This window comes from Apiospora marii (assembly GCF_038362585.1).
Source record: "Apiospora marii strain CBS 49790 chromosome Unknown utg000003l_segment0_segment0, whole genome shotgun sequence".
NCBI classification, from domain to species: Eukaryota; Fungi; Ascomycota; class Sordariomycetes; order Amphisphaeriales; family Apiosporaceae; genus Apiospora; species Apiospora marii.
The window spans coordinates 3,627,754-3,655,262 of record NW_027117374.1 but is presented as its reverse complement, the minus strand read 5'-3'; the positions used below and the strand labels follow the sequence as shown (position 1 = coordinate 3,655,262).

General features: G+C 53.2%; 9 protein-coding genes across 9 annotated transcripts; 4 read left to right on the top strand and 5 right to left on the bottom strand.

Annotated features, from left to right (window-relative positions):
- Positions 1–897: 897 nt before the first annotated feature.
- On the top strand, positions 898–3,004 carry PG985_004699 (uncharacterized protein; the record flags this gene model as incomplete). The annotated part of the gene is made up of 5 exons (XM_066824468.1): positions 898–938; positions 987–1,031; positions 1,089–1,883; positions 1,948–2,022; positions 2,131–3,004. The coding sequence occupies 5 exons, from the start codon at positions 898–900 to the stop codon at positions 3,002–3,004; spliced, it is 1,830 nt and encodes a 609-aa protein (XP_066687628.1).
- Positions 3,005–3,309: 305 nt separating this feature from the next.
- PG985_004698 (uncharacterized protein) lies at positions 3,310–5,433 on the bottom strand (the record flags this gene model as incomplete). Its single annotated transcript, XM_066824467.1, has 2 exons — positions 3,310–4,276; positions 4,331–5,433. The coding sequence occupies 2 exons, from the start codon at positions 5,431–5,433 to the stop codon at positions 3,310–3,312; spliced, it is 2,070 nt and encodes a 689-aa protein (XP_066687627.1).
- Positions 5,434–6,645: 1,212 nt separating this feature from the next.
- On the top strand, positions 6,646–10,010 carry PG985_004697 (uncharacterized protein; the record flags this gene model as incomplete). The annotated part of the gene is made up of 13 exons (XM_066824466.1): positions 6,646–6,916; positions 6,970–7,143; positions 7,201–7,211; positions 7,268–7,309; positions 7,398–7,715; positions 7,808–7,865; positions 7,921–8,020; positions 8,077–8,310; positions 8,366–8,468; positions 8,522–9,074; positions 9,137–9,286; positions 9,348–9,481; positions 9,549–10,010. 13 exons carry the CDS (start codon positions 6,646–6,648, stop codon positions 10,008–10,010), a joined length of 2,610 nt encoding a protein of 869 aa, XP_066687626.1.
- A 356-nt stretch (positions 10,011–10,366) lies between these two features.
- PG985_004696 (uncharacterized protein) lies at positions 10,367–12,037 on the bottom strand (the record flags this gene model as incomplete). The annotated part of the gene is made up of 2 exons (XM_066824465.1): positions 10,367–11,536; positions 11,630–12,037. 2 exons carry the CDS (start codon positions 12,035–12,037, stop codon positions 10,367–10,369), a joined length of 1,578 nt encoding a protein of 525 aa, XP_066687625.1.
- Positions 12,038–13,785: 1,748 nt separating this feature from the next.
- PG985_004695 (thioredoxin) lies at positions 13,786–16,129 on the top strand (the record flags this gene model as incomplete). The annotated part of the gene is made up of 3 exons (XM_066824464.1): positions 13,786–13,988; positions 14,093–15,731; positions 15,785–16,129. The coding sequence occupies 3 exons, from the start codon at positions 13,786–13,788 to the stop codon at positions 16,127–16,129; spliced, it is 2,187 nt and encodes a 728-aa protein (XP_066687624.1).
- Positions 16,130–16,771: 642 nt separating this feature from the next.
- PG985_004694 (acyl-binding protein family) lies at positions 16,772–17,305 on the bottom strand (the record flags this gene model as incomplete). The annotated part of the gene is made up of 3 exons (XM_066824463.1): positions 17,185–17,305; positions 17,010–17,077; positions 16,772–16,921 (listed from the first exon to the last, which is right to left on the bottom strand). The coding sequence occupies exons 1-3, from the start codon at positions 17,276–17,278 to the stop codon at positions 16,772–16,774; spliced, it is 312 nt and encodes a 103-aa protein (XP_066687623.1). The 5' UTR covers positions 17,279–17,305.
- Positions 17,306–19,425: 2,120 nt separating this feature from the next.
- On the top strand, positions 19,426–20,863 carry PG985_004693 (uncharacterized protein; the record flags this gene model as incomplete). Its single annotated transcript, XM_066824462.1, has 3 exons — positions 19,426–19,542; positions 19,742–20,521; positions 20,642–20,863. 3 exons carry the CDS (start codon positions 19,426–19,428, stop codon positions 20,861–20,863), a joined length of 1,119 nt encoding a protein of 372 aa, XP_066687622.1.
- Positions 20,864–21,461: 598 nt separating this feature from the next.
- Positions 21,462–22,873, bottom strand: PG985_004692 (uncharacterized protein; the record flags this gene model as incomplete). The annotated part of the gene is made up of 3 exons (XM_066824461.1): positions 21,462–22,201; positions 22,322–22,556; positions 22,637–22,873. The coding sequence occupies 3 exons, from the start codon at positions 22,871–22,873 to the stop codon at positions 21,462–21,464; spliced, it is 1,212 nt and encodes a 403-aa protein (XP_066687621.1).
- An 870-nt stretch (positions 22,874–23,743) lies between these two features.
- Positions 23,744–26,638, bottom strand: PG985_004691 (uncharacterized protein; the record flags this gene model as incomplete). Its single annotated transcript, XM_066824460.1, has 1 exon — positions 23,744–26,638. The coding sequence occupies one exon, from the start codon at positions 26,636–26,638 to the stop codon at positions 23,744–23,746; it is 2,895 nt and encodes a 964-aa protein (XP_066687620.1).
- Positions 26,639–27,509: the final 871 nt, after the last annotated feature.

Here is a 27,509-nt window from a genome sequence, read left to right as displayed (position 1 = left end):
ATCCGAATCAGTCGTTATCTCCGCTGACTTGGTATGCTTACCACGTCCGGGCCAGAGCGACTATAGCATCAGCCTCATTGACAGATCTGTTTCGGCAGCAACTCGACCGACCAAAATGGTATGGCCAACATATACCTATTGGTATTTGTAATACCTATTGCCAGCGAGATGGCACCGGCTAAATCTTACTCCTGTTTGTTGTGTGAGGACTCTGCGGAGGCAAGAAGGCCTTGGATCAGGTTCTTCGCCGCGGAAGGCGGTACAATGACGAGTGACTGACATTTGCTTAAGTATACATACCGACGTGTACTAATATAATTGTATTGTGTCTGGGAGCTAGAGAGGCTTCAAGAGCACTGTTACGTCAACTTGTTCCCCTTGAAGGGTCCATGTACAGTAGTGAGGGCTATTGCGGCCATGTACATGATACCCTCCTTCACAGGGTGGACTGGATTGGATTCATCATAGGTCACTCAGCGGCCAAGTTCTGTGGTGGGTTGCTACTGCTACTACGACTGCCTTCGATTACCATTGAACACGCTGATGCCTACAGTTGCAGCACTCCGTGGCGCTTTCGAGTCGCCACTTGCCTTTTGGGACCTCAACTCATCCAAGCATATCATCCATATTGTCAACAATATGACCGTACAAATAGCGTGATATCCCGGTTGTGTGACTTAGTGACGTTTAGATCGCTATTGTCAGCAGCCATATAGGCGGGCAAACTGATTACGACATCAGACATCAGACACCTTCACCTATACCCGCGCCCAACGCCAAACGCCGAAGTGTCGGAGCTCTTAAATCAAGTTGATAGCTAAGACTCGGCTTCAATGAATTATACGCGAAAGAGAGCCTTACTGGCTTGCGACTTCTGTCGGTACGCAAGACATCGCCATGACGGCTTGGGACGTATCTGATGTGAGGGTTCCTGATAGGTATAGGAAGAGAAAATGCGATGGCGAACGCCCTTGCTCCACGTGTAGAGATTCTAACGCCGACTGTGTCTACAAGGAGCTCCCGGCTGATAGGTAAGCCTCCCCTCACCAAGGTCGAGAATGCGCTTAACACAAGGTATACTGCTACAGGATTGAAGATGCTAGTCCTTCGGCTGTGGTAGACCGCCTCTCCAGGATAGAAGCTCTCCTGGAGCAGCAGAGTCAGCAGCTACATCAACTGTCTACCCACTCAAGCCCAGCCTTCTCCCCCGCACAACGATCTGGTTCTTTCCCTCTGCTTTACCAGCATTCTTCAAGCTATCCTGAGCCTCCTCTCCTATCAGAGGACGAGCCGCAAGATACCCCCCAGTTTCTCATCCCCACAGGCATCAGTCCAATAAATGACCTATTTTTGATTCCGGGCGTGCGAGAGCAGCTGGGAGGATATCCGCGGAACTTCTTCTTCACTATCGAGCAAAACCATGTCCTTCCGCGCGACATCGACCCAGTCAGCGCCGGTCATGTGAGCTGGCCGGCCCTCCCTGAAAACATTGCGAACGACCTCGCCAATAGCTACTTCCTCCATGTGCACCCACACCAACCCCTCTTTTGTCCAGATCTATTCGGCGTGTGGCAGAGCAAGATTATCCAAAACGTGCCCGAGTACGGTATCGAGACCGCTATTTGCCTATGTGTATACGCCCTGGGTACTATTACTGCCCACAACCCCAGGGATGAAGAAGACGAGACGGCATTGGGTCTTCGATTTTTCCAACCGGCACTCCAGATTATCATACGCACTTACACATGGTCTTTCGAGCCCAGCTTGACGACTTGCCAAGCCCTCTTACTGGCATCAACATACTTTGGATATCTCGGCCGACCGCTGCATCGCGGAAGAATGGCATGCTTCGCTGCAAGGATGTTTCTAGGTCACCTCGACAAGTAAGCACACTCCCCACCTGCCAGCCATGTTTAGGCTTATTTCTTTGCTGACGTGCCGAGGAAGACATCGCCAGGCCTCCTTTGCGGAATGTGACGATGGCGAGCTCCGAATATTTTGGCTCTGTTTTCTTATCGACTGGTAAGTTCCGGATGAACATTTTCTTCATTTCTCTGTGGTTCTTATTCCATAAATAGCCGCCATATGCATGAGGAGTATAGCCAACTAATTAACCACATGCTTTCCTAGTAACCAAGCGGCGGAGCTAAATGTCGTCAGAAGTGGTATCGAGCCATTAGGGGACAAGATGTCGCTTCCGCGCAGTATGAAGCAGAACATGAGCGATACCAACGACACCATGAGCTTCGTCGCCGAGATTGCTCTGAGACGACTCCTCAACCGCATCCTCAGCTCACTTTACAACACCCAGGAGACACGGGGATGCTATTTGGACACTGCACCAACCATTTGGCAACAACAACAACAACAACAAGGACTCAGCCTCCAGAAGCTGCTAGCCTTGAGTTCCGAGCTCAACCGCCAGCTGGAGCAGTGGTACGACTCCATCCCCGACGGTCTACGGCCGCCCAAAGGGATGGAGCCCATCGAGACCGACCGGGGTCGCACCCTCCGACTCCGCTACTACGAAGCCCGGCAACTCACCCACCGGCCCTTCGTGATGCAAGCGGTGAGTTACTATCAGCAACAGCAACATAGCCTCCAGCAGCAGAACGAGCCGTCTTCTTCGTCTTCGGTCCCGACCGCCCTCGACCAGCTGCCCCAAGCAGTCCTCGACGGCTGCGAGGTCTGTCTCGAGTCTTGCGTCGCGTACCTGTACAACGCCGTCGAGCGCCTCGGGCGGCGCTCCGCCCACCTCTGGTCCCTCGCGCACAACGCCCTGGCCTGTGTCCTCGTGCTGGCGGCGGCCGACACCTGTCCGCCGCTGCGCCCGCTCGTGGCCCCCGAGGTGCCGCCCACTCTGCGCGATGCCCTGGTCGCGAGCCTCCGAGGTTGGGCCACGGCCGGCTCCAGCTTCGAGGCGGACGTCGCGATCCTGGAGAGCCTTCGGTTCAGGGGCGGCGAGGCGTCTGCTACTGCTACCCGGGGGACGCTTGTTAGATAAAAAAGCGAGAGCCTGGAATATGATACGCTCTCTTATGGTCTATGTCAAGAGGAAAAGGGGGTAGAGGAACATGGCATACATTGTGACTTAGGAATAGAGGGAACAGAATTGTGTCGGGAACAAGATAGCAATATTCAATGTAGCGTTTTCAGCGTTTTGATTTGTGTAGTACCATGGTGCGGGATCTTGGTGACGTAGCATTACAATGCGCGAATGTTTTATTGATTCTATCTTTACCTCGACAGAACCGGGCATATCTTGTATTGACCTCGTAAACGACAAGTGCTACCATCTCTACCGAACATTTAGTTCTTACGAGCCTTTTTGCTGGACCGATCCGAACCCGCTTCCTCGCCGGTAGTCCGCTTTCTCCTCTCCTGGAGTAGCTTCTTCATACCAGGCGTGGCCTGGAACTTGGGATCGGACGGGTCGATAGCGTACTCGTGGCTCTCAAAGACCTTCTTGAAACGCTCGTCCGCCACATCCATCTCGAAGTCCTGCTGCAGGCCGCCGCGGTCCTCAGCACCGTCCTTCTTCAGTTTCTTCTGCTTCTTCTTGTTCTTCTTGTCCTTTTGCTTCTCGGCCCGGGCAATCTCGTTCATGTCGAAATGGTCCAGGTGCTCAGCGGCACCCGCGGAGTCGTTAGCCATGAGCTTCTGCAGCCGAGCCTTCTCGGCGGCGTTTTCGGTAGCTTCCGCTTCCTTCTCGGCCTTCTTCTTCAGACGCTCCTCCTTCTTCAGAGAAGTCTTGGAGGCCTTGACGGGTGCTTCCGTCTGGAAGAAGGGATCGTCGAAGCCCAGGTCGCCATCCTGTTCGGTGCTGACTTCCTTAGGAGCCTCAGCCTGCTTAGCGCCGTCGCGTTTAGAAAGAGATTTGTCTTTCTTGGCGGCTTTCCTTTCGCGCTCCTTCCGCATGTATTTCTCAACCGTGGTCTCTTCTTCGGGCACGTCTGGTTTGGTCTCGCTGCCGCCCATGTCGCTAGCAGTGAAAGTCATCTCCATTTCGCCTGTAGGCTCGTTCTTGGAGGATTTTGTGGCCTCAGCCCCAAGACCAAGTGCCTCGCGCATTCGTTTCCGGGCAAGCTCCTTTTTGCTCAGCTTGGGTTCGTCGGCTGGCGTCTCATCGTCGGCCCCAAGAGCATCAGCACCAGCATCCGAGTCTTCGCTGTCACTCGCAAGGTAAGCCCGGAGATCGTTTTCTTGAATATCGGAACGGCTGCCAGTGAACGCTCGTGCGATATCATCCTTCCGAGCAGCTTCTTCGGGATGCATACTGGATATTCATGTTAGCATTCGTTCCCATTAATAATATCCAAGATTTCCTTACTCCCAGGTCAACTTGACTTTACTGTGTTGCAGCGCATCGGTGACGTATTCTGTTGGCCGGTACGACGCAGGGACCTCGGTGCAAGAATCTCGAGGCTCATCATCGAATGTGACACCATCGGGGATAAAGCGAAGGTCGAGGAAATTTGAAGTAGTTTGGTATTCTGTACCATCTGTCGCCTGGTAAATACTCTCGGCACAAGCCTTGTTGTTACAATCCACAACGGCGTAATAATATCGTAGTCGGTCGAGTTGGTATTTCCGCAGAGCATCGCTGTTGAAGTCGTCGGCATCCTCCTCCTGGAGCAGATCCTGCTTGATTTTTTCGTCCTCGTCCTCGTCAGAATCGCCATCTTCAGGCTCGTCTTCCGACTCCTCGTCACTTGAACCGTCTTTCTGTTTGAAGATTTCCTGGGGCGGGCCTTCAAGCTCTTCACGCTCGATTCGACCCTTTCCAAACTCGCTGGGGTATATCGATATTCGTTCGATTTTGCCCCCTTTCGGCACAAAGCTGGAGAACAACGCCATGAGATCTTGAGACTTGACATGGTCCCAATCCATATTGACGACAGCAAGTCGGCTCGTCACCTCGCCCTCTTCGACTTCGGCCTCTTCATCACGCAAACGTTGCATACTAGAAGAAGCCTTCGCAGCAGCTTCTCCAGCAGTCTCTTCCTCTTCGTCATCGCTTTCAGAGTCGGACTCCGACTCCGACGAAGAAAAGCCACCTCCACGCGCCGGATCATAGTTCTTGCCGGCTTTCTTCAGCTCCTTTTCAATAACTTCGTCGTCGTCAACCTCTGCATCTTGGATGTCATCTTGGTCGTCATCGTCATCGTCAGATGCTTCGTACAGCTTCTTTAATGCCTCCTTCTTGCTGTCGGCTTTAAGCTTCCTTCCATACCTATCCACAGTTGCCGCGGCTGTGAATTCGTCGTCTTTCAGCACTTTGGCGAATCGGGAATCGACCTTGGTCTTGCCAAGTTTCCTTGAGGGCAGGCGGAACCTTTCATCGGTTTGAAAGTTGGCGAATCGAGAATCGGTGATAGCAGCGCCTTTGCCTTTGCCGCTGCCGCTGCCGGCTTTCTGCGTCTTCTTGACCATCTTCGACAGCGTTTCCTGGCAATAAGATGCCCCCGAGAGGACTGATAATATGCAAAGAAGTCAAAGGATTGAGTCAACGAATGGCTTCTCAATTGCACATGCGCAAGCCTTACAGTACAAACTTTCGTCGAAATTTGGGAATTATCTTCGACTCCAGCGCGCAAACTTCCGTATCTGCAGTACGCTATCTTCAAAAATAAAGTGGAACCGACAAATTTCTGCCAAAGGCGGTGAGTGCAACTCGATTCTGTAACCCCACCATGGCACCCAAGATCGAGGGGACAGGTCACCCCACCATTGTTGGACGATTACTTCGCGGTGATGATTAGAGCACACAGAGAGGCAGAATGAGTAACAGCCATGATTGCAGCCTTTGGGGCCGTTTTTTCCGTGTCCATCATGTCTAAGTGTCGATGTGACGGACAGAAGTGACCTTCATTTTGAGGCTTGGCGTCCTGCAGAAGCTTGTTTGCACCACCTGCCGCGCCCAGTATGCAGGAAACACGCACCATGGAAACTTACCTCCACCTAACTAACTTACTACGACGTCGGCTTGTGGGGGGTTGGCGGTTTATGTAAGATGGGCAAAGCATGCGACACAAACAACATGCCCGAGCATCAAGGGGGTATGAAGGTGCTGTTGGTGAAACCTGTTAGATACATGGGTTAGTTGATCTCTTCCTTGGATTCCCAGCCCTTCCAACCCCTCCTCGTGTTTACGAGCAGGCGATTCAGTGACCCAGGCTGATCGTGTTTCCCCATCACGACCTGGACTCCACCGCTCCAGCATGAACCACCCTATGGACTGTAATAAGCCAACCCTGACAGCCTGGCGCCAGTATTCTGAGCTGGCTTCTACCCTGGCGTCCCAGATTAAACTAGGAGTGGACAGACCGACAACGAAGCATGGGACGAGCCGAAGCCATTGGCTGTAGTTTGTCTGTGATGCATCCAGCCAAGCTCGGCCCCTTCAGCTTTAAGTAATCTTGTTTCAACGTGACATCTGCCGGCTGCTGATCTAACCAGCTCATGCTTTAGGCGATTGTGAGTTACAAATAGGCATCTTCTCTTCCTTTTTTATTTCTTACCACATCCACGTGTGCTTGCTTGCTTGCTAAGAGGTCTTTTTTATCCCTCGTCGTGATCCATCTAGAAGCAACAGTGTAACCCCAACCCCTCACTTGCCAATCAATTCCTATCTACATCTTGACGATGGACGGACTGCTCCACAAGCTGGAGGAGAAGGCTGAGCAAAAGTTCGACGAGATATTCCACAGGGAGAGACACCCTGAGGGAACGCCTCATGGAGGAGGAGAGTCTGGCAATGGAGAGTCGTCCGGCCACTTCACTCCACAGATGCAGCAGCAGGACCAGGCTCGCCAAGGCAATCGTTTCGACTCCTTCGCACCCCCCTCGTCTGGCGGTGTGAAGTGGTTTGTCGATGGTGCCTCGTACTTCTGGGCAGTTTCATGTGCCCTCGAGCGTAAGCTTTGCACCTCCCAGTCCAAGCCAAACGCATTCTAACATTGCATGCAGAGGCCCGAGAGAGCATTTATATTCTCGATTGGTGGTTGAGCCCTGAACTCTATCTCAGAAGACCCCCCTCTCGCAATGAGCAGTACCGGCTGGACCACATGCTCCGAGCTGCGGCTGATAGGGGGGTCAAGATCAATATCATTGTCTATAAGGAAGTCACTCAAGCTTTGACATGTAAGTAGTGTTGGCCCAGGGCTATAACATAACCGATACTGACTACAAGACTTTCAGTGGACTCGGCGGTATATTGCGCACCTCGCACTCTGTAACCTGGTGCTATGCTAACAACGACATATAGCACACCAGACATCATCTCGAAGGCATGCATCCCAATATCAAGGTACGTTAAAGTCCGCGAGGGGAGACTTGGTTTCTGGTCAACGTGTATATCCTGTCTGACGCTCTTGCCGCTGACTCCACTTGTACAGGTCTTCAGACATCCGGACCATATCCCTAGCGTTAATGACGCAAGGGCCGATCTTGAGGCTGAATTGCAGAACTTGACGGAACGTCTAAATGCTGCAGCCCTTCACAAGATCTCCGGTGACGCCTTGAAGACCCTCTACGGGTCTGCTGGCGATGTTGTCCTCTACTGGGCACATCACGAGAAGCTCTGCATCGTCGACCGCAAACTCGCCTTCATGGGCGGTCTCGACATGTGCTTCGGTAGATGGGATACCAACTCTCACCCAATTGCTGACGCTCATCCCGGAAACCTGGACGCTATTATCTTCCCCGGCCAAGATGTCAGTGTTTTCCAACTACAACTCAAGCAACAAACTTTGTTGGGTTATATACCATCTCCGTTCACCTAAACTAATCTCCACCGACTCGATAGTACAACAATGCGAGAATCTACGACTTCGAGGGCGTCGACGACTGGGACCACAACAAGCGTGAGTAGTGCCAGTGTGCTCCGAATGTGGATCGAGTCTAATAATGTATACATAGTTGATCGCACCCAGAATTCTCGCATGGGCTGGTCGGATATTTCGATCTCGCTTCAGGGGCCTATTGTCCATAATCTGATCGACCACTTTTCTGACCGCTGGTAAGGCATCGACCTTTTTCGTATAAGTTGCTCGAAATGTGCACTAATGAGACCAGGAACTTCATCTTTGAGCAGAAGTACAACGGAAAGGATCCTGGAAAGTACGAGCCTGTGCTTTCTAGTACGGGTGGCATTGTCTCTTCTCAAGAAAGCAGAGCTCCTGCGGAAGAAGGTGGTTTCCGTCATCGCCTGCAGCACGGACTTCAAAGATACATGGGCGAGCCAGGAGGTGAGGGCCAACGCGAACTTGGTGGCGGCTCATCTGAACTCTCCATTCAGCTTTGCCGAAGGTATGATCCCCAACCCTTAGCAGAACATGCAAACCAACATACTCACCAACGCTAGTTGCACGGAGTGGTCTTCGGGCCATCCAACCGAGCACTCCATTGCGAATGCTTATATTTCGGCAATTGGAAATGCTCGCCATTTCGTCTACATCGAGAACCAGGTATGTTAATATCACAGATCTTTAGAAGTATGTATTATACTAAAACGGCCTAGTTCTTCATCACGGCTACGTCTGATGAGCAACACCCTGTCGACAACAAGATTGGCCGGGCAATTGTGGATCGGATCGTGAGAGCTCACCAGGCGCGTGAAGAGTTCCGTGTCATTGTCCTGATGCCCGCTGTGCCGGCCTTTGCTGGCGACTTGAAGTCCGACGGTGCCTTGGGTACACGAGGCATCATGGAGTTCCAGTACAACTCCATTAACCGCGGCGGCCACAGCATCATGGAATCGTTGCAACAGCAGGGCATCGATGACCCGAGACAATACATCACCTTCTACAACCTTCGCAACTATGACCGTATCAACATCTCCTCTACCATGAGCAGGGTGGAGAACGAGAGCGGCGTCCCCTATGAAGGTGCTCGACGCGAACACGACGATATTGTCGGTGCGGGTAACTACCCCTATGGCCAGCATTCCGACGCGCGCGAGGGCGGCTCCGGCAACCAGTATGAGCGGTACCAACAGGCAACCAATGATGCTAAGGACATGACCTGGGACTCGATCTCGGCTTGCTATATGGACGCAGGCCCTGATTTGCATAGTAAGATCTTTTCGTGCCTAGTATTTGTTCGTACATGATTACTAACGCCGAAGGAAATTTAGATGCCCCATGGGATGGCGATGAGGAGTCCGAGCTGAACGCATTTGTCAGCGAGGAGTTGTACATCCACTCCAAGGTCTTGATCGCCGACGATCGCCTTGTGATCTGTGGATCCGCCAACTTGAACGATCGTTCGCAGCTTGGAACCCATGGTAGGTTGTCTGATCCCGAAGTATTTTGTATTTATGCTTACCATTATGCTATCAGATTCAGAAATTGCCGTTGTCATTGAGGGAGGCGAGACCGTTGAGTCGGCTATGAATGGACAGCCCTACCAGGCCTCCAAATTTGCCACCACACTGCGCCGCCAGCTCTGGCGAAAGCATCTTGGCCTCTTGCCTCACCAGGTAAGAAACATCTTTAGCACATACCCGTGGTGTCTATGAAAGACAAGAGTAACTGACAAGCCCACAGGCCCCTGACCGCCCTAACGCAAACTGGACCCCCATCGACCGCGACCCGCAGCAGTACGACTTCGGCTCGCCCGCCGACCGCCTCGTCCACGACCCCATGTCGCGCGAGTTCTGGGACCTCTGGACGGGCACGGCGCGCTCCAACACCGAGATCTTCAACAAGGTGTTCCACCCGGTCCCCTCGGACCACGTCCGCAACTGGGAGCAGTACGAAGACTTCTTCAGCCGCCACTTCATCATCCCCGGCTCCGACATGGACGAGGACGAGAAGCGCGGCCGGGTCGTGTACGGCCACGTCGTGCGCGAGGAGTTCCCTGGCGGCCTCCGCGAGGTTAAGGATTGGCTTAACCGCGTCCGCGGCACCCTTGTCGAGATGCCCCTCGAGTTCCTCATCGAGCTCGGTCAGGATATGGCCAAGGAAGGCATGTCCCTCAACAAGTTCACCGAGACGGTCTATACCTAAATCGTTGATCGGTGTTTGCTAGACTTTGGAAAGAAGGAATGGGGCTTGAATACCCTGCAATATATCGCAACGTAGACACGCAAGATGAATGCAATTTACTGCGCTCTTTCTACCACCTGTGTGTTATACACGCCCTATCTCTTGGGGGCATTACAATACGGATCACGCCCATTCAGTGAGTAGAAACGCGTGATTAATACTCGTGCCATGTAAGCAATTGAAGACAACCCAGCCTGTTCGCAAGATGTGTTGCCCGCGAGTTTCTTCTTAAAATACTCGCGTTGTAAAAACCGCCTGTCCCACACGAGAGTTCCCATGACTCATTAAACCTCTTTCCTCTGTTAGATCTGGCAACTTCACCAACCCTTCCAGGTCAGGCCCATCCAGTCAGGTACTGTATGTTTCATTGTGGCAACCCAGGGTACCTCATCCATACCATACGACTGCAGAGGCAAATTGTAAGGGATTCTCAGTCCGACGAGGGGGCAATCGCCCTGGATTTCGAGGGGCGAGGGTGAATCTGTCTTGAAGGTACCGATCATCTTTGCATTGTCAGCAAGCAGCTCTGGCCAGACTAACACGCCAATTTCCCAGGAGGAAACTCTGAACTCCGAGGAGCCGCTCTGTGCCTCGCCCCAAGCTTGCTTTGACAAGTTCGCAGAAGTCAGCAAAGCCCAGTCGATCGAATTCTGCCCATAACGTATATAGGTCTTTATATGGGGAGCTGCACGCTTCCGACCCGCATCTCGCACAGTTGCGTCTTCTGCCAGCTTAACCCCCTTGTCCGAGTCATTTGCCCAATGGTAGAATATTGGTCGCAGGTACTGAAGTTGTTTGGCTTGTTGTGCCGACTGGATCTTGGTGTGGATTGAACCTCCTGAATCATATCCGTCCAGAGATCGTCGAATCTCCGAGCTGTCTGGAAACACGACCTTGAAGTTGGGTCGAGTAGTAGACCTTGCCGTCGAGGACAGCGAATCGAACAGGGTGCGTTGGATCCAGACATCAGTTCCACCGAGTGTAGCAATAGAGGATACTTGCACAACAACTTCCGCATTGCCTGGTTGGACCGGTACAATTCTCATTGCTTGTTTCAATGCCGCCCAGCCCCAACGAGTCTCCCGTGGATCTGTCTCCACAGCGTGCCTGCCTGGAACACTGGCGATGAGTGTGCCACGAACTGCAGTGAAATCGAACTTCGCCAACAAGTCGATCAGGGGTCGGCAAACACTACGTTTCGTGTTGTAGGCTCTCAGATAGCTCAGTAAGTCCGACTTGAACTTGTAACCACCCCCGATTGCGAAATCTTGCTTCTCTTCCGCTTTGGACAAGGGGAGCATTGGGCTAGACCACACGGCATTCGTCATGTTTGTCCAGTCCTTGGAGATCATATTAGCCGTATGTATGATCACTTGGGCCGTGTCATCGTTCCGGAACAGAATGAGCATCTTGGAATGGTGAGTACCAAACATTTCGGGCATGTGGGCTGAATGGAGCTCGACATTACTGAAAGTAGAGGCGTTTTGCTATTCCAGACCAAGGTCAGTATGACATCACGTACCGCTTCCGATAATTTGATATGTGTGTCACTAAAATCACTTGCATATCCGGAGTCTTACCTCAAGCGCGATTCGGTTTGGATCTTCCCGTTTCCAGAAGCCATGTACAACATGAACTTTGACTGAAGATCGGACATCTTCGTCAAAATGGCCCATCAAGAAGTTGATGTCGTGAAGATAGTTGAACTCCCAGCATTCCAAGATCAGGGGATCGCCTAACAGATCATGCAGGGACACCGCTCCAACATTAGAGGCGGCAGGAAGATCGCGGATTGTGGTCAACTGAAAGGGAGATGGTATCAGAACCCGCTCCTGCTGTGCCAACCTCGGGCTCTTTCTTGGAGGCGGGCTGATCGGCCGTGTGAGTGAAGCTGGTCCCAGTCCGGATCCGGAGGCAGCTCCGACTTCTACGGCTGGTGGGTCATGGCCTTCGGACAGACGCCGACGCTTTGCAGGGTGTTCTGACATCGGGTATGCACCTCAGGCAGGCGTGAAACGGTGGAGAGGAATGCAGTCCCGAATCATGCGAGTATAACGGCAACAGACGAGCAAGACCGACTTTGGTTGGGATTGGAACGAGGTTGTCGTGGTTTTACATTCAAGACTGGCAGATGCAGTAGATTTAGGCAGGCGAAGTGGATGTGTAGGCAAGTAGGAAAGGCATTCCACCCTTCTAAATCACCAGACCAGGTAGGTGCGACACCTTGAGCGCAGCTGCCTCAAACGCCATGATGAAAATGACAAAAACAAACCCGGATCAGCTAATTGCAGTATTTAAGATACCAATCGCAGAGACGTAGAATTCGCAATATATTCAATTTGGTTTCAGTCCATTCCATAGTGTTGAACCCAGCTCAGTCAGTCAGGTACAGTGCAAGCCTTGATGTTAGCGACCTACCTACTGTACATACACAATGTAAATGTAACTAAGTATGTAGGTAGCTTGCTGGCAACAAGCATCGCTACACGTCAGCTGCATGCACTTACCTAAAGCTAACCTAATCTTGGGGACCTTACTGGTAAACGGCTCATGTTGGAATTATTAAACGCAGTAGGGGTCTAACACAACCGATACCTGTCTGATCAGTCTCTTGGACCTCTTCGGGTATTTTCCTCTTCCACCTACACCACCGTTGAGTATGGGCTTCGCAGCTATATAAAAAATAAATCATGTATGTAAATCATGTTTGAATGCATTGCTACAGGTTCGATGCTACCGTGACTGCAGAAGTAGGGTGCACACTTATCTATTTTCGTCCAGGATAAGTACACCTGCAATAATAAAGGGGGACAGAAATGGCTTCCAGCTGGTGGTGGGGCCCTTCAGAGTTTGACCAATAACACACCTAGAACCTCGTGCAGAAGCTGTACCAATCCCTAATAGAGCCTTGGCATGCGCTTCGATGTACTTGCTTGACTTGCTTGGGTGCTTGATGCTTGGGGGTGCTTGGAGCCTGCCTGGGAGATCCAAGAGGTGAATTTCGCTTCTGGCCAGCTTGGAAACTTGGAGGCCAAAAAGTTCGAGACAGCAATGGGCCTTGATTGATGGGGACACGGACTCGCGCTCCTCCCTGTCTCGCTCCCTTGCTGCTTGCCTCTTACCCTCTGGCCTCTCCTGAAAGTGTACTGTACCTAGGTTAAAGCATTGGAACCTGCTAAGCGACTACTTACATACTGTTACCAATGTATCACTGAATCTTGCACTGCCCTGCATTGCATTGCCCTTTTTTTCTCCGTCATCCACCCATTATTGTACAAACTCACCTCAGTCTGGGGAGGCCAAGGCGACTTCTGTAATTTTGACGTTTCATCCCCGATTTTGGCTTCCCTTTTTTCTAGAATCGCGACACAGAACCCATTCCACGGGATTTTGAGCCTCTTTACACCACTGGACCTTTGGGGGACGTCGCACGCCGTGTTCTCGTATCGCATGAAGTAGCCCCGATGCAGATCTGCACCAACAGATAAACCAACGCGATTAGTTGTCGTCTCGTGTCCGATTAATCAACACCCAGACCACCACCCCTTTGCTTCTTCCTCCCGACTATTTCGACCGGCTTGGACGAATCCCATCGCGCTCAAGACTCTGCTGGTTCTCGTTTTGCGCGGCCGAGCCAGCCAAATAATACTTCAATTCGCTTCATCGGCCCAACCCTTCTTTTTTCCTACCGACACGCTCGTTTCCTGTTGCAATATAATCCCTCGGGCTCTCCACCATGAGGCTCGCTTCCTTCGCGCTGCTCTTGGGCGCATCTGTCCTGGGCGCTGCGCAGGCAATTGGCGCATCTGCCCCGGACGGTGTCGCCAAAGACACGACCACTTTCAATGGCAAGAAGGTCCCGCCGCTACTCGAGTTGACGCCCGACAATTTCGACAAGGAGGTCAACTTGTCAAAATACTTGGTGGTGAAATATTACAGGTATGATGATCGAGAAGACCCCGTCACAATTTCCACACTCTGGCGCACCCCTCCTCTGACCGTGGGTCATTCGCATTGACTGGAGACTGATGATCGCTGTGCAGCCCTTGGTGCCCTCACTGCGTCGATTTCGCTCCGACATACCAAACATTGTATGAGTACTACTATACCTCAAATGCTCCCGCAAGCGCCAGCAAGGAAATCAAGACTGCAGAGTCGCCTTTCGAGAGTTATTATGATATTAGATTCGCAACCCTGAACTGCGTTGCCTACGGCGACTTGTGCACCAAGCACGAAATTACTTCGTACCCACAGACAACATTGTACAAGTCTGGCAAGGCTGCCGACCTCATCAAGGGCGGCAAGAACATCAAGGTCATCTCAGGCCTTATCGAGAAGGAGTTGGCGGCTTCGTTCCCCGGCGATCGGCCCAAGGAGCTCAACCTGCCCGAACCTGGTGCGACCAACTCTCCCGATGCCAAGGATGCCACTACGGAGGCGAAGAAAGAGGACAAGAAGGAAGACAAGAAGGAAGACAAGAAGCCCGACAACGCCGAGAAACCTTCCGAGCTGAAGAAGAACGACAAGATTCCCGAGCCCGTAGCCGAGAAGAAGCCCATCGCGCCTTCTAAGCCCACGTGGACACCACCAAACCCATTCGCTACCAAGTCTGCAAAGCCTACCACGACCCCAAATGAGAAGGGGCTGTCTGTCGCCCTCACCGCTGAGAGTTTCCAGACGCTGGTAACCATGACTCAGGAGCCTTGGTATATCAAGTTCTATGCGCCATGGTGCCACCATTGCCAGGCTATGGCCCCGAGCTGGGCTCAGCTTGCTAAGGAGATGAAGGGACGACTAAACATTGGTGAGGTCAACTGCGACGCCGAATCAAGGCTGTGCAAGGATGTTCGGGTCCGCGGTTACCCTACTGTTCATTTCTTTCGAGGCGGCGAGCGTGTCGAGTATGATGGTCTGCGTGGACTTGGCGATTTCGTCAAATATGCTGAGAAGGCTTTGGATATTTGCGGCGGCGTCCAAGATGTCGATGCCGAGTCATTCAAGGCTCTGGAGGAGAAGGAAGATGTCCTTTTCGTCTACTTTTACGATCACGCCACGACCATGGAAGATATGATGGCTTTGGAAAGACTTCCTCTAAGCCTAATTGGACATGCCAAGCTGGTCAAGACGAGAGATCCAGCATTGTATGACAGGTTCAAGATCACGACGTGGCCTCGACTTTTGGTTTCCCGTGAGGGAAGACCTACTTACTACAATCCCCTGACGCCCAGAGAGATGCGGGACACCCGACAAGTGTTGACCTGGATGAAATCCGTCTGGCTCCCGATTGTACCTGAGCTCACTGCATCCAATGCCCGAGAGATCATGGACGGAAAGATTGTCGTTCTCGGAATTCTTAACAGGGAAGAGAACGAGTCATTCTTGCAGGCCAAGCACGAGATGAAGATGGCAGCTGGGGAGTGGATGGATAAGCAGGTGCAATTGTTCCAGCTTGAGAGAGCCGACCTTCGTGCCGCCAAGCAACTCCGGATCGAAGAAGCCGAGGATCGTAATGACCAGCGCGCCTTGCGGGCTGCCAAGAGTATCCGCATCAACATGGACAAGTCTGACACTAAGGAGGTCGCTTTTGCCTGGGTTGATGGCGCCTTTTGGCAGAGATGGATCAAGACTACCTACGGTATTGACGTTAAGGACGGCGAGCGCGTAATCATCAACGACGAAGACGTAAGGCTCCATTCTTCCTTTTTGGCAATTTCGCTTGACTGACACATATTTAGAACCGCCGATACTGGGACCAGACCATTACTGGACACCACATCACGCCCTCGCGCACATCGATCTTGGAGACCATCTCGAAGGTGACTGTCTCGCCGCCCAAGATCAAGCCCAAGTTGACCATCTCGAGTTTCGAGAAGGTTTTCTTCGATATGCGTGTAACCTTCACGGAACACCCTTATCTCTCCATTGGCTGCTTCGCTGGTCTCGCTCTTGGCATCGGATCGTGGCTGCGCGGCCGCCTCAGGAGAAACCGCAGCTCATTCCGCCTGGAAATGGACAACCTGCCCATCAAGGAGCTCAAGGACACTTTCCTCGGCAACACCGCCAACGGAAAGACGGATTGAAGTTGTTTCAAACGGGGTTAGACGGGAAGCATGCATTACCGGCGACACCCTACGGGGCTGGTCAGGTTTGGAGTTGACACCATATATCTAGCGGGAGTTCCTGTATATTACACCCTCTTGTGACACTACATGTCTGCACATTCTACAATCCGACCTTACGCAATGGGGAATTCTGGGTTATCGATGAGAAACGGTAAGGCGGACTTAGTTCTATAGCACGGATGGGTTGGTAGGGCCGGAACGGGTTCGACGGAGTTGGGATGTTCAAGAGAAGAACGAACGAGTGTGGTCTAGAAAGACACCCATGTTCTCCTTTTCCTCCTGGCACATCAAAGATGCCAGAGCATAGAAGGTTCAATGCATCATATTAATACCAACATGTTTCTTTTTGGTTCACCACGTTCTCCCTAAAGACATCTCGGGTAGTTGTCAACATGCACCCTGCGTGTGTTCGAGTTCATGCACGCAAATACCGATTTGGGTGGGTGATCTGATATATCGATTTTTCTTAGAGCAACAGTATTGAGACCCAGCACTCTACCAATTCCTCGCAGCATGCTCAAGTGTTTAGCATGTGTCTTCGATCCTCTCTTCTATCACCCTTGCTGGGTTTGTCTGCATTCATGGATATACATGTGTAGCTTAAGCGCCAACAGTCTCGGGGGCCTTGTTCTCGTCGTAGCCGTACTCGGCCTTGCACTTGTCGATCAGTGCAACGTACTGCTCCTGGGCGAGCTCGGGGGTGACGCCCTCGTCGACCTTGCCTTGCCAGGCCTTGGACTTAGCCTTGCCCTGTGAGTTGGAAGCGCGCATGTCAGCTCCACCGGTGTCTTGTCTTGTCCTATCTTATCTGAGGGAGGCAGGGGTTGTGCATGCATACCTTGATGTCGAACATGCCGGGGGCCGGGGCGGCCTTGATGTCCTCGCCGGTGCCGATCTTGTAGAGAGCTGTTGGTTTGCGATGACGCATTAGTATACTTGCAGCGTGCAGGAGAAGAAGCATGCCACTTGGTCATGAAGAGAAGACTTAACCGCCTGGGACACATGTGACGTACCGTACATCTCGAGGAGATGGTCGTTGCTGGGCTTCGTGGTCAACTTCTTGGAGTCGACGACGGCCTTCTTGAAAGCTTCAGTTTGCTCAACCATTTTGACGATATGGTGGTGGGGGTGGTTTCGGGTGGTAAGTTACTTTCGGTAGACTTCGAGAAGAGACAAGACGTGAATGCAGGAAAGTCGTGTGTGTAACAAAGTTGAACTGCAGCAGTGGGAATCTCACGGGATGGAGACGAACGATTTACTATATAGAGAATGTCTCAGTTGTTGAGGAAAGCTGCTGCTTGCTTGCCCACTTTCCACCGTCAGCCTACGTACCTTACCCCCCTTGCGGGGTATTTCGCCTGGCTTAGCATCATGTGTTGAGCCGAGAGGGAATGAGTGTAATGCTCTTCCCGAAAGCAGCACAGCATGGCGGGGTCTTTCTTTTGGGTTGGGCCCGTCCTTGATTGGATCGTCAACTAGGCCGAGGGGGCGCACCCAGTTATCTGTCACGCCAGGGCAAGCTCGCCATGGCTGCTGGTTACTTGCAGGAGGAAGGGACTATTTCGGGGGCCGCCCCTGAAAATAGACGAATGCATGTTGCGAGGCTTTCCACTATGGAGGGCTCAGGAGCTTACTGGAATCATGTGTCGGAAATCTCTCAAGGTTCGTGTTTTCATAGGTATGTACGTGTTCATAGGGGTCCATCATTCAGCGGGTGGAACACTCCATGATAAACGGTCCTGGGTACCTGCTCCCAAACCGACTGAAGTGGGTGGATGCCACGGAACATTAACACGCATCCCGATCTTGATTTGGATATGGACCGCGACGAAGCATCGCGAATTCGGTGATCTACAGTAAACGAACTGCCGCCAGCATCGGCTCAGGGTCCTTTACACCAAGCCCTGCTGCAGCAACTAAATAAGCTGCCGAAGTTTGACATGACACCGCCCGTCTATCAGCCATGGCCCGGCTTGGGCCATTCCAGAGATGCAATCTAATCGGATGTCTGTATCTCCGACTGCCGCGCTTGTGCTCGACCTTGATCTGCTTTAGAGTTTGGGGCCCAATCCCCCCGAGCCGAACCACGCCTGGTGCCTGGCCCAGTAACCTACATACATACTTCCGTCCCAAGTCCCTACTTCTTGTTGTGTGGATCATTGAAAGCATTGGCATCTTTCTTGGATGCTATTCTTTTGAGTGGCCTCGCAGTGGAAATTATTTGTGGGGTCACTGGCAAGCTGGTTTGTGACCTGTCGGGACCGAGAGCACCGCTAAGCACCGCTGGCTCGCAACCGGGAATTCGCAGGTCCTACCTGCCTACATGAAGGATGTGTTCGCTCAGCCAGCACATCGTGTACTTGTATGTGATTAGACTTTGCAAACCCTGACGAACGGGTCCAGCTTCTGCCGGAAGAGACGACAAGAAGCAGAGAAGATGCGAGCCCCAGATTCTGTTATGGTGGGTTCTTTCGGGGGCGAAGAGCGCTGGCGTGGGGAACTACCGGATACGGAGAGACCTCCTAGATTATCTGACGCCGCGCGGAGCCACGCCATGTGTATAGGCCAAACCGCAGCGTAGCCTAGGTTAGTGGACGCAAAAGCAACCACCACAATTTCCATGCCAACATGGACGAACATTATGCGCCGATGCGGGTATATCACGAAACAAATCATGCCAAAGCAAGCACCCGGATACGTCGTAATACGTGACACGACAGGACGGATGGCTAAGCAACTTGGCAACACAGCCCACTGGCCGTACGATTTGTGCAGGCTGGCCTGGCCGTCTCGACGAGACATTGCACAAGCAGCAGCAGCAGCAGCAGCAGCAGCAGCCATGTCCGTCCGTGTGTCGAGGACGCAATGAAGTGCGTGAAACGAACGAGCGGATAGACCCTCCCTTGCTGTCAGCTCCTACTACATACGGACAGTAGCGTTCATCCCAAGCCGTCTACAACTGAGCACACTCCGCCAACCCGGACAACCGGTTGGCACATATAAGATGTTATGTCCGCCCTCCGGCCACGAGTGGCATGGCCTGTAACTCTCTTGCTTCTCTTTCCTGCCCTCGTCTCCATTCTCCTGTTGCTTTTTGATACCCAACCAGTCTTCTGTCTCTTGTTTTCAGGCTTCTCCTCTGGAGCTCCAATCCGTCTCGACGCTTACCAGGCTAGCCTTATCCTCCGGACCCGAACTACTGTTGACTTACACCGGACTTCGCCAACGTAACATTCCAATCACAACCACACACAATGGCCCCGACAATTGTCGTCTTGGGAGGCTCTTTTGCTGGCCTCCAAGTTGCTCACAGGCTACTCAAGCACACGAGGAATACCCACAAGGATATAAAAGTTATTCTCGTCTCTAAGGTAAGCTTCTGAATGTATAGTCATTCCCAGCATGATCCTGGAGCCGAGAGGCCGGATCTCGGTTGTGGCGGAAACCAGCCTTTTGAGATTACGCCACATATTCATGTGAAATTGCCTTGACATACACAGCCGGAGCTGTCCAGGATACTGAAGAGAAGGGTACTGTGACACAGAGGATTTGCATCTAACATCTCGACAGGATAGCCACTTCTTTTGGAACCTGGCCTCTGTCCGTGCCGTTGTGCCTGGTGTACTGAAGGAGGAACAGTACAACTTGCCCATTGAGCCCGGTTTCGCCAAGTACCCAGCCGAGAATTTTGAGTTCATCGTGGGCAGCGCCGAGGCCGCTGACCTGGAAGCCAAGACTGTCCGGGTCGTGACGGCCACGGGCGAGCGCAGCCTGAGCTATGATCACCTCGTCCTGGGGACGGGCACGCGCTACAGGGACGACAACTCGCCATGGAAGGCCAATGGCACCAACGAGGAGGTCATGGCCAACGTGAGGACGACACAGGAAAAGATCCGGGCGGCCCAGCACATCGTGATTGCGGGTGCCGGCGCCACGGGCGTCGAAACGGCGGGCGAGATTCGCTACGAGTTCAAAGACAAGACGGTCGTGCTGCTCTCGGGCGGCGACCAGATCCTGGGCGGCGACGCCATCGCCGGCAACGCCGAGAGCGAGCTGCTGAAGCTCGGCGTCCAGCTCAAGCTGAACGCCCGCGTCAAGGGCGCCAACGAGATGGCCGACGAGGGCAAGACCGAGGTCCAGCTCGAGAACGGCGAAACCATCCTCACGGATCTGTACCTGCCCACCATGGGCGTCCTGCCCAACACCGACTACCTCCCTGCCAAGGTGCTCCGGGACGACAAGTACGTTCTCGTCGATGAGTTCGGTCGCGTCAAAAACGCCGAGAACGTGTGGGCGGCTGGTGACATCATCTCGGAGCCCAAGTCCAGCTTCATTATTGCCGACAAGCAGGTATGTTCCTTCCCCCTCATTTTTTACCAGATTCCCACGAGTTGTCTTTACACTACATTTCGCTCCGCTTCTTCTACAAGAACCGGTCAAAAGCATTTGGTACTAACTATGCTTCTGTAGGCTGCCGGTGTTGCCAAGAACATCGATCTCGTGCTAAACGGCAAGAAGACGACGCCAGTTAAGCTGATCCCCGTTGACGTCTTCGTGTGCGCCGTCGGTCGCGGCCGTGGCGCAGGGCGTATGGCTGGCATCAAGGTCTTCTCCTTCATGGTCTATATGATCAAGGGCAAGACGTTGGGCACGCAGATGCTGCCCGGCATCGTGGATGGCAGCTCTTTCTAATTGCTTGTTATTCTCGACTCTTCATTTCCCCTTTCTTGGGTACTTGTGTACGAAATAAGAGAACCGTTTTCCTTCTTCTATTATCTACAACGTTGCCATAGGGACGCGGTAGGCGCAGGACAGGATGGCCGGGAAACATCGATAATACCCTATTAGCCCCTTCTGTAAGATATCATGGTTGGATAATATACCCTCAAATTGACATTTAATCTTATGAAGCACAAGAATACCTGAGTGAGAAGTCAGTATAACGCCTGGCTGGGAAAAATATATTACATTCCATACTCCGTACGTTTTGTTTCTACCATGGCTATGCAAACTACATAAGATTGATCGGTTATTGCGCACCTGTGCTGTCCATTCTAATAATGTAGAAGGCAATCCTGAGGGCTTCCGTCCCTAGACTTCCGTCCGCCCTCTGCTAAGAACAATCGCTGCTGTTTACAACCACGAGAACGTAAATCCGGTACTGATTACGGTGAGTCTCTACTTACCCTGCAGAGTGCACCATTAACCCACCCAGCCTATCCCGTCTGTCGTCCTCCCTGCCTGTCTGTCTGTCCGTCCGCCCGTGCCACTCGTCTTGAACACACATCAGCTATCTGTTCGCCTTTTCGTCTTCAATCTCCCTCCGCAGCTGGTCGAGGACCTGCATGCGCGAGCTCAGGTGCGCCTCCAGGCCGTCGATCTGCTCCTTGACCGTCTGCAAGTCGTCCTGGACGCCGCGCAGGCCACCCCCGGCCTTGGCCTTGTCGCCGGACCCTTCCTCCATCTCGCGCAGCTCCTTGCGCTTGAAGTCGAGCAGCTGCTCCAGCTCGCGCTTCACGAGGGCGGGCTTGCTGTCGCGCTTGCCGCCCGGGGCCCGGCGGTTGGCGATCTCCTCGACCTTGGCCATCTTGTCGTCGAGCTCCTGGAGCTCCTTGCGCAGCTTCACCTCCTCCCAGTCGGCGTCCTTGGTCGCGCTGAAGTCGGTGCCCGACGCCTTGAAGCCGCTGCGGCCCAACCGCGTCAGGTACTGGTCGCCGAACTTGGCCTTGCGGCCGGTCGAGGTGGTGTCGTCGGCCTTGGCGGCCCAGCGCGACTTGCTGGGGGCCGGGGCGTTGCGCTCGCTGTCGATCTGGTAGTCGATCTGGTTGCGCTCGAACGAGGAGCGCAGCGAGGCGGGGACCGTCCGTGGGATCCGGTACCCTTCGTGTCGGTTGTTGAGGATGTGCAGGAAGGCCAGGCAGGCGTCCTTGTTGATGCTCGATGAGGCCGACGGGTTGATCAGGTTCCAGGCCGAGCGGATGTCGGTGTCGGGCACGTCGAGCGATTCGTACAGGTCTTCTAAGGCGTTGACTGCGACAAGGGGGAGAGCCCAGTGGTTAGCGATCAGTTGTGCGTGTCGTCACTTAGGTGTAGCGTTGAAGGCAAGCATCGCAGGGCAGACAGGTAGGTCGATGTAGAGTGAGGGCTTACATGATATCTCGCCGCGCATGTCTCGGCTCTCTTGGTATATTGACTCGTATTTGGATTTGTCTGCCGGGTTCATGTACCAATCGAAGCCGTCCTTCAGGCCGGGCGAGTCGAGGTCGTCGTCGACTTGCTCAAACTGTACTTGCTTGCCCGTGATAGCGCGGCCGGCCTGTACAAGATGGGATTTGGACTCGGGGACGAGCCAGTCGGGCAGGACCTTGGGAACCTCGGCGTATTCCTACAAGTGATTCGAATGATTAGACCCAGGCATTCTCAGTGCTATGTTGTCTGTGTGCGTTGCATGTGGCGGCTACCGACCCCGTTGACTATATCAAAGACGATGCGCATGGCGACGCAGAACTCCTCAAAGTCCAGGTTGCCGTCGTTGTCGATGTCGGACACGTCCCAGACCTGCTCGAGCTGGTCGTCGCGCAAGCCGCTGTTCTTCAACAGCGGCGCCGCCATCTCGCCCGTCAGGAACTTGGCGCCATTGGTGCGGGTTGCGAAGATGTTCCAGTACGTCTCGATCTCCGAAGGCTCGATTCGGGGGGCCATGATGGCTGATGTGCCGCTCGGGGTCTGGTCTTATACGGAGTCGCGAAGTGGATGGTTTCGAGTCTGGTAGATCGGGAGGTCGGAGGGCGGGCAGCAGAAGTGGTTTCGTGAGGGATGCCTCGATCTTTGGAATGACGTTTCTTCGCCCTTTTCGTCGGGTAGGTAGTAGTAAGTAATAAGCTCGTCTCGAGTCCAAGTCAGGAAAATGATTGCCGGTCTTGGTCGTCCCTATCGCCAAATGAATGTCAATCTACAATCCCCACTGCTGTTGTCGGCCCAAGCCCCAGCAAGGAGCTGACGTCTTGGTCTTAGCTGGATTGGATCCTTATTGCACTTGTACCTTCCTTTAGGCTAGGTACTTCCGCTACTCTGCCCCTGTTAGTGCACGGCCTCAGAGCCCCAGACAACAGACTGCACGTACTGCTGCACGCACTGAAGACAACAGCAACCGTGCTGGACTTATTACTACCTACAAGTACAATGCAACTAACCATATACTACATGCATACATCACACAGGCATTCGTGAATATTTTCATTGCATCTTGGGTATCACTGTAATTATTCTATACCAACATTCTCAAGTATGTGAAGCCGTGAGCCAGCATGCAAGGCCTCGATGACCATCTCATGGTCGCTGGCTGTACAAATCCACCCCTAGTCCGAGCCTGTTGCTCGTATCGTCGCCGACGACATCCAGAGCTCAAACAAAGACCATGTGAGGTGGAAAATGCTTCACTCATACCTCGCAAGACGCCATTCACCCTAAAATCAAGAGGACAACAAATCAAGTTCTCTCGCTAGCTATCAGAGAAAGACACCTTCATCGTCCCTGTGAGCTTCAATGCTGAGAAGAATTCGAGCCCTCAGCTCAGGTGTCGTTGCCAGAGTCAGCACTGGCTTGCTCGCTCGACTCCACTCTCGACTGCTGCCCGGTCTTGACAGACAGAGACGAACCAGGTGCGCAATGGATGGTGTTGGCAGCATTCGATGACGACGCTTCGCCGGACGACTGAGTGTTGGTGGTCCCGGCCGTCGAGCTACTTGCCTCCGGTTGGGACGGTTCGGGCAAAGGATGCTTGCGCGGTCGGCCGCGCTTCTTCTTGAGTGGACTGCCATCTCCAGATGCAGCCCCAGGATGGCTGGGCGGGGTGGCAACAGCGGTTTGGCGTCCGGTAGATGCCGGAGTCGGGACCTGAGCTTGCTTTGTAGTGGTGGCGACAGAAGAAGCAGCTCGCGGTGCGGTTCTCCTGGTCACAGGTGCCTGCTGCTGCTCCTGAGCTTTGGTCGACTTGGTGATCTTGCGGCCCCAACGGCTGGTGTGGAACGTTTCGTCGTCTTCGTCATCGTCATCGGGGATGCGATCGAGTTTTTCAGCAAGCTTCTCCATCTTCCGCCTCTTCCTTTGCGTCCGTTCGCCGTCGCTGCTACTACTGCTGCTGCCAGAGGATTCGATCTGCCTCTTTAGGACTTCATCGTTGAAAGAGACGAGGCCCATTCCCAACCCTGGCCCCGTTCTGCTTGATCCTCCGTGCTGTCCACTGCTGTTGGTAGCATCTGATGCTACCGGGGCTACATTTCTGCTGGGTGCGGTTCTCCTCTGGAGCGCCTTCCTCTTCTTCTCCTCTTTGGCTTCCTTCAGGGCCATAGCCTTCTCTCTCGAATATTCTCGTTTTTCGGCTAGGAGCTCCTCCCTGCGCTCTTTCTCCATGCCGGCCTCGAATTCTTCCCGATAAGGTGCAATGAGGCGGCGCGCCTCGAGCATGGTATCCTGCATATGATGCGGCATCGATTTGATAGCGGCAATATCATTCGCTCCTTCGTCACACTCTTCGTCTTCGGAGGAGGGCTCGTCAGTGCTGGAAGAGGCCTCGGCCTTTTTCTCGGACACAGGCAGAACGCGGCTTCGGTAGGGAGCCATGTCATTAAGAAGTAGGTAGATTCCGTTCTGGTCGACCAGGTCCACTGTTGTTTTCTCCTCGGCGACGGCGCCATCGATTCTCTGAGTCTTCCGCATCCTTCGGAGTTCGTGGAAACCGGGCGCAGTGGCTCGCGGCATGAGACTACCATCTCGGTACATGGCGTAACGACTTGGCAATAAGAACCGGGCAGACACCGCCTCCGGTAACTTCGGCAACACCGCCAAGTTGGCCGGTGTCAATACGGGGTCTATTTCTTTAGAAAACCAAAACGAATAGACCCCGCCAACACTATGTGGCATGTTTCCATGGCGGCATGGTTGTTTGGGGTTAGCCAGCTGGCACGCTGGTGCTGAGCGAATGAAGTTGCCATCGAAGGTGATGAGCTGGGACCTCGGGCCAAAGACATAATACTGGGAAGGTAGGCGAATCGTGAGATACGGCTCATGGGATACATGTCTGCTGATGACAGAAGAACTTGTTGGTGCCACAGGACCTGTTGGCATTCTAGCCAGCTCCTCGGATGTGATTCCCTGCTCTTCTTCATAAAAGGAAGGCATGGGTGCCGACCTGTTCCATTGGAGATCCTCTGGTGTCACGAGTTCGCTGTCACCCTCGCCCCCTCCTTGATGAACTGTGTTGGAGCCGTGGCTTTTCAATGCGCAAATGGAGGTAGCTGTTGGTATGTCAGTGTGCTTATGTATAGGAAGGGGGCTGGAATTATGTTTTTGGGCACTGTTATCGCTGTGTGCAGCATCCCCGCCGTGCGTCTGTTGCGGAATGGGCTTTACACCTCCACGCCCCTCGACGAAAGTGAAATGACTGAGCTGCAAGTTCGTGTAGTCCTTGCACCAATCTGGGTATTGGATGACATATCGTCCGCCGTCTTGCAGGGTGTACGCTGAGCGAGGCCCACGAACCAAGGTCTTGGGAGGCAACACAATCTCAGTGAACCGAACGCCGTGGGGTGTGCCCTCCATCCCTGGTATGAGTGCGAACTTAAGAAAGCCTGCGTGTCTGGGTTGAGGTGGGATAGCATTGGGTTGAGGCCTCTGTCCTTGGTTGAGAAGCCCGCCGGGCCTCTGATCCAAGGGGCTTGAGGGAAGAGGCACAAATGATGGGAACCCTCCATTAATAAAAGGGTCGGCAGGCGCAGGAGGGCCATCAGTAGTGATACGCTGAGGCCACCGGATTATCTTCGAAGACATCTGCGTCACCGTTTCGATGGCCTGCTGGGGTAAGCTCTGCCCCATCATGAACCTGTGAGCCATATGTACAGTGCCTCTGTCAACCAACGTTGTGTCGTCAATCTCGCCAGCTATCAGCTTGCTCCATTCTGCGAAATGGCGGGCGACGAACGCGTCCGCCTCATGGCGGTACAGGCCCAAGGTGTCACAAGCTGCGTCGAGAGCGAACAACTCCTTCTTGTGGAACTTTGTGAGGGACTTCATAATGATTGCTTGCGTGCGATAGTCGAGGCGACCCCACTGGAGCGGGCTCGGGGGTCTAGGGACCGGACTGGGCAGGCGGTTCTTCCCATCGTCTTGAGACGGATCCTCTTCGGGACCCTGGTTCTTGGCTTCTGCGCCCGGAAGCAACACGTTGCCCTCCTGGTACCAGGCCGGGCTGGAGTCGTCGAGCAGGCCCGGCGTGCGGAACACTGGGAGAGATGGCTTAGCTCTGTTGTTACCAGGGCCAAAGCCATCATGGATGGTTTGCTTGCCTTCATGACGCCGATTCACGTCTCGTCTCGACTCTGATGAAGGTGCTGCGCGAAATGTCAAAGCTTGCCCCGGTGTTGCGGGCGCCTTGGATTGCGCCTTCGCTGACGATGCAGTGTTCTCCATCGTGGTGTATCCTCAACTCTGTTGCTAGTCGGAGTGCGTCGACATCTGAGCCTGAAATTTCGTGTCTGTTGTATCCGAAGAGAAAGAATGGTGTCGCCGAGTGATGCTATTGTTGGGGAGACACCTGAACAGGATTGAGAATCGAGGCGCAAAGTTGACGCAAGTGTTGATTGTTCTCTCCACGTGGAACAGCGAAAGCGTGAACAATGATGATTGGGATGGATCTGAGGTTGTGGTGAACATCAGATCAATGACAGATGACAGTGGATGATATTCGGAAACGTTGAAGCTCCAGTGGAGCAGCCCTGGACGTGAACCTGATGATGTTGATGTGGTTGCTGCAAACACTCAAGTGTGAGCTCACTGTATTCACAGATAAGATGCCCCAAAGCAGGAAACAGGTGAGGAAACTGGAGTAATTGGTTGGCAAAGAAGCTCCAGGGCCGCCTGTTCACATGCATCAAGGCTCGACTTCGCAAGCCGGGCAACCAAATCGCAAGGAGCAAGACGTGATCGAGGTGAACAGCTACGTGGGGAAATTGCAAGCTTCCACACAATCGCCGATTTGCTACAAGTCACTGGCAAAGTCACTAGATTCAATTCGAAAACAGAGGAACCCAAAGGTTCTCATCTTGCCAGCATTATCAGGTATCGAATGGGCGCATACAGGACGTTATGTAATGCGTAACCTTGACGTGAAGGAGGCGTGAGAGAAGCATCCCACTTCCTCATCGATGTATGACCTGTAATCTTACCTATATATCTAAGAGATCTTCTGTACTCACCTCCCATTTACATTTTCATATCTCATACAACAAACCGGGGAGGGTCTAGGATAACCATCTGAGCAGGGTCCGCGAGAGATAGCATG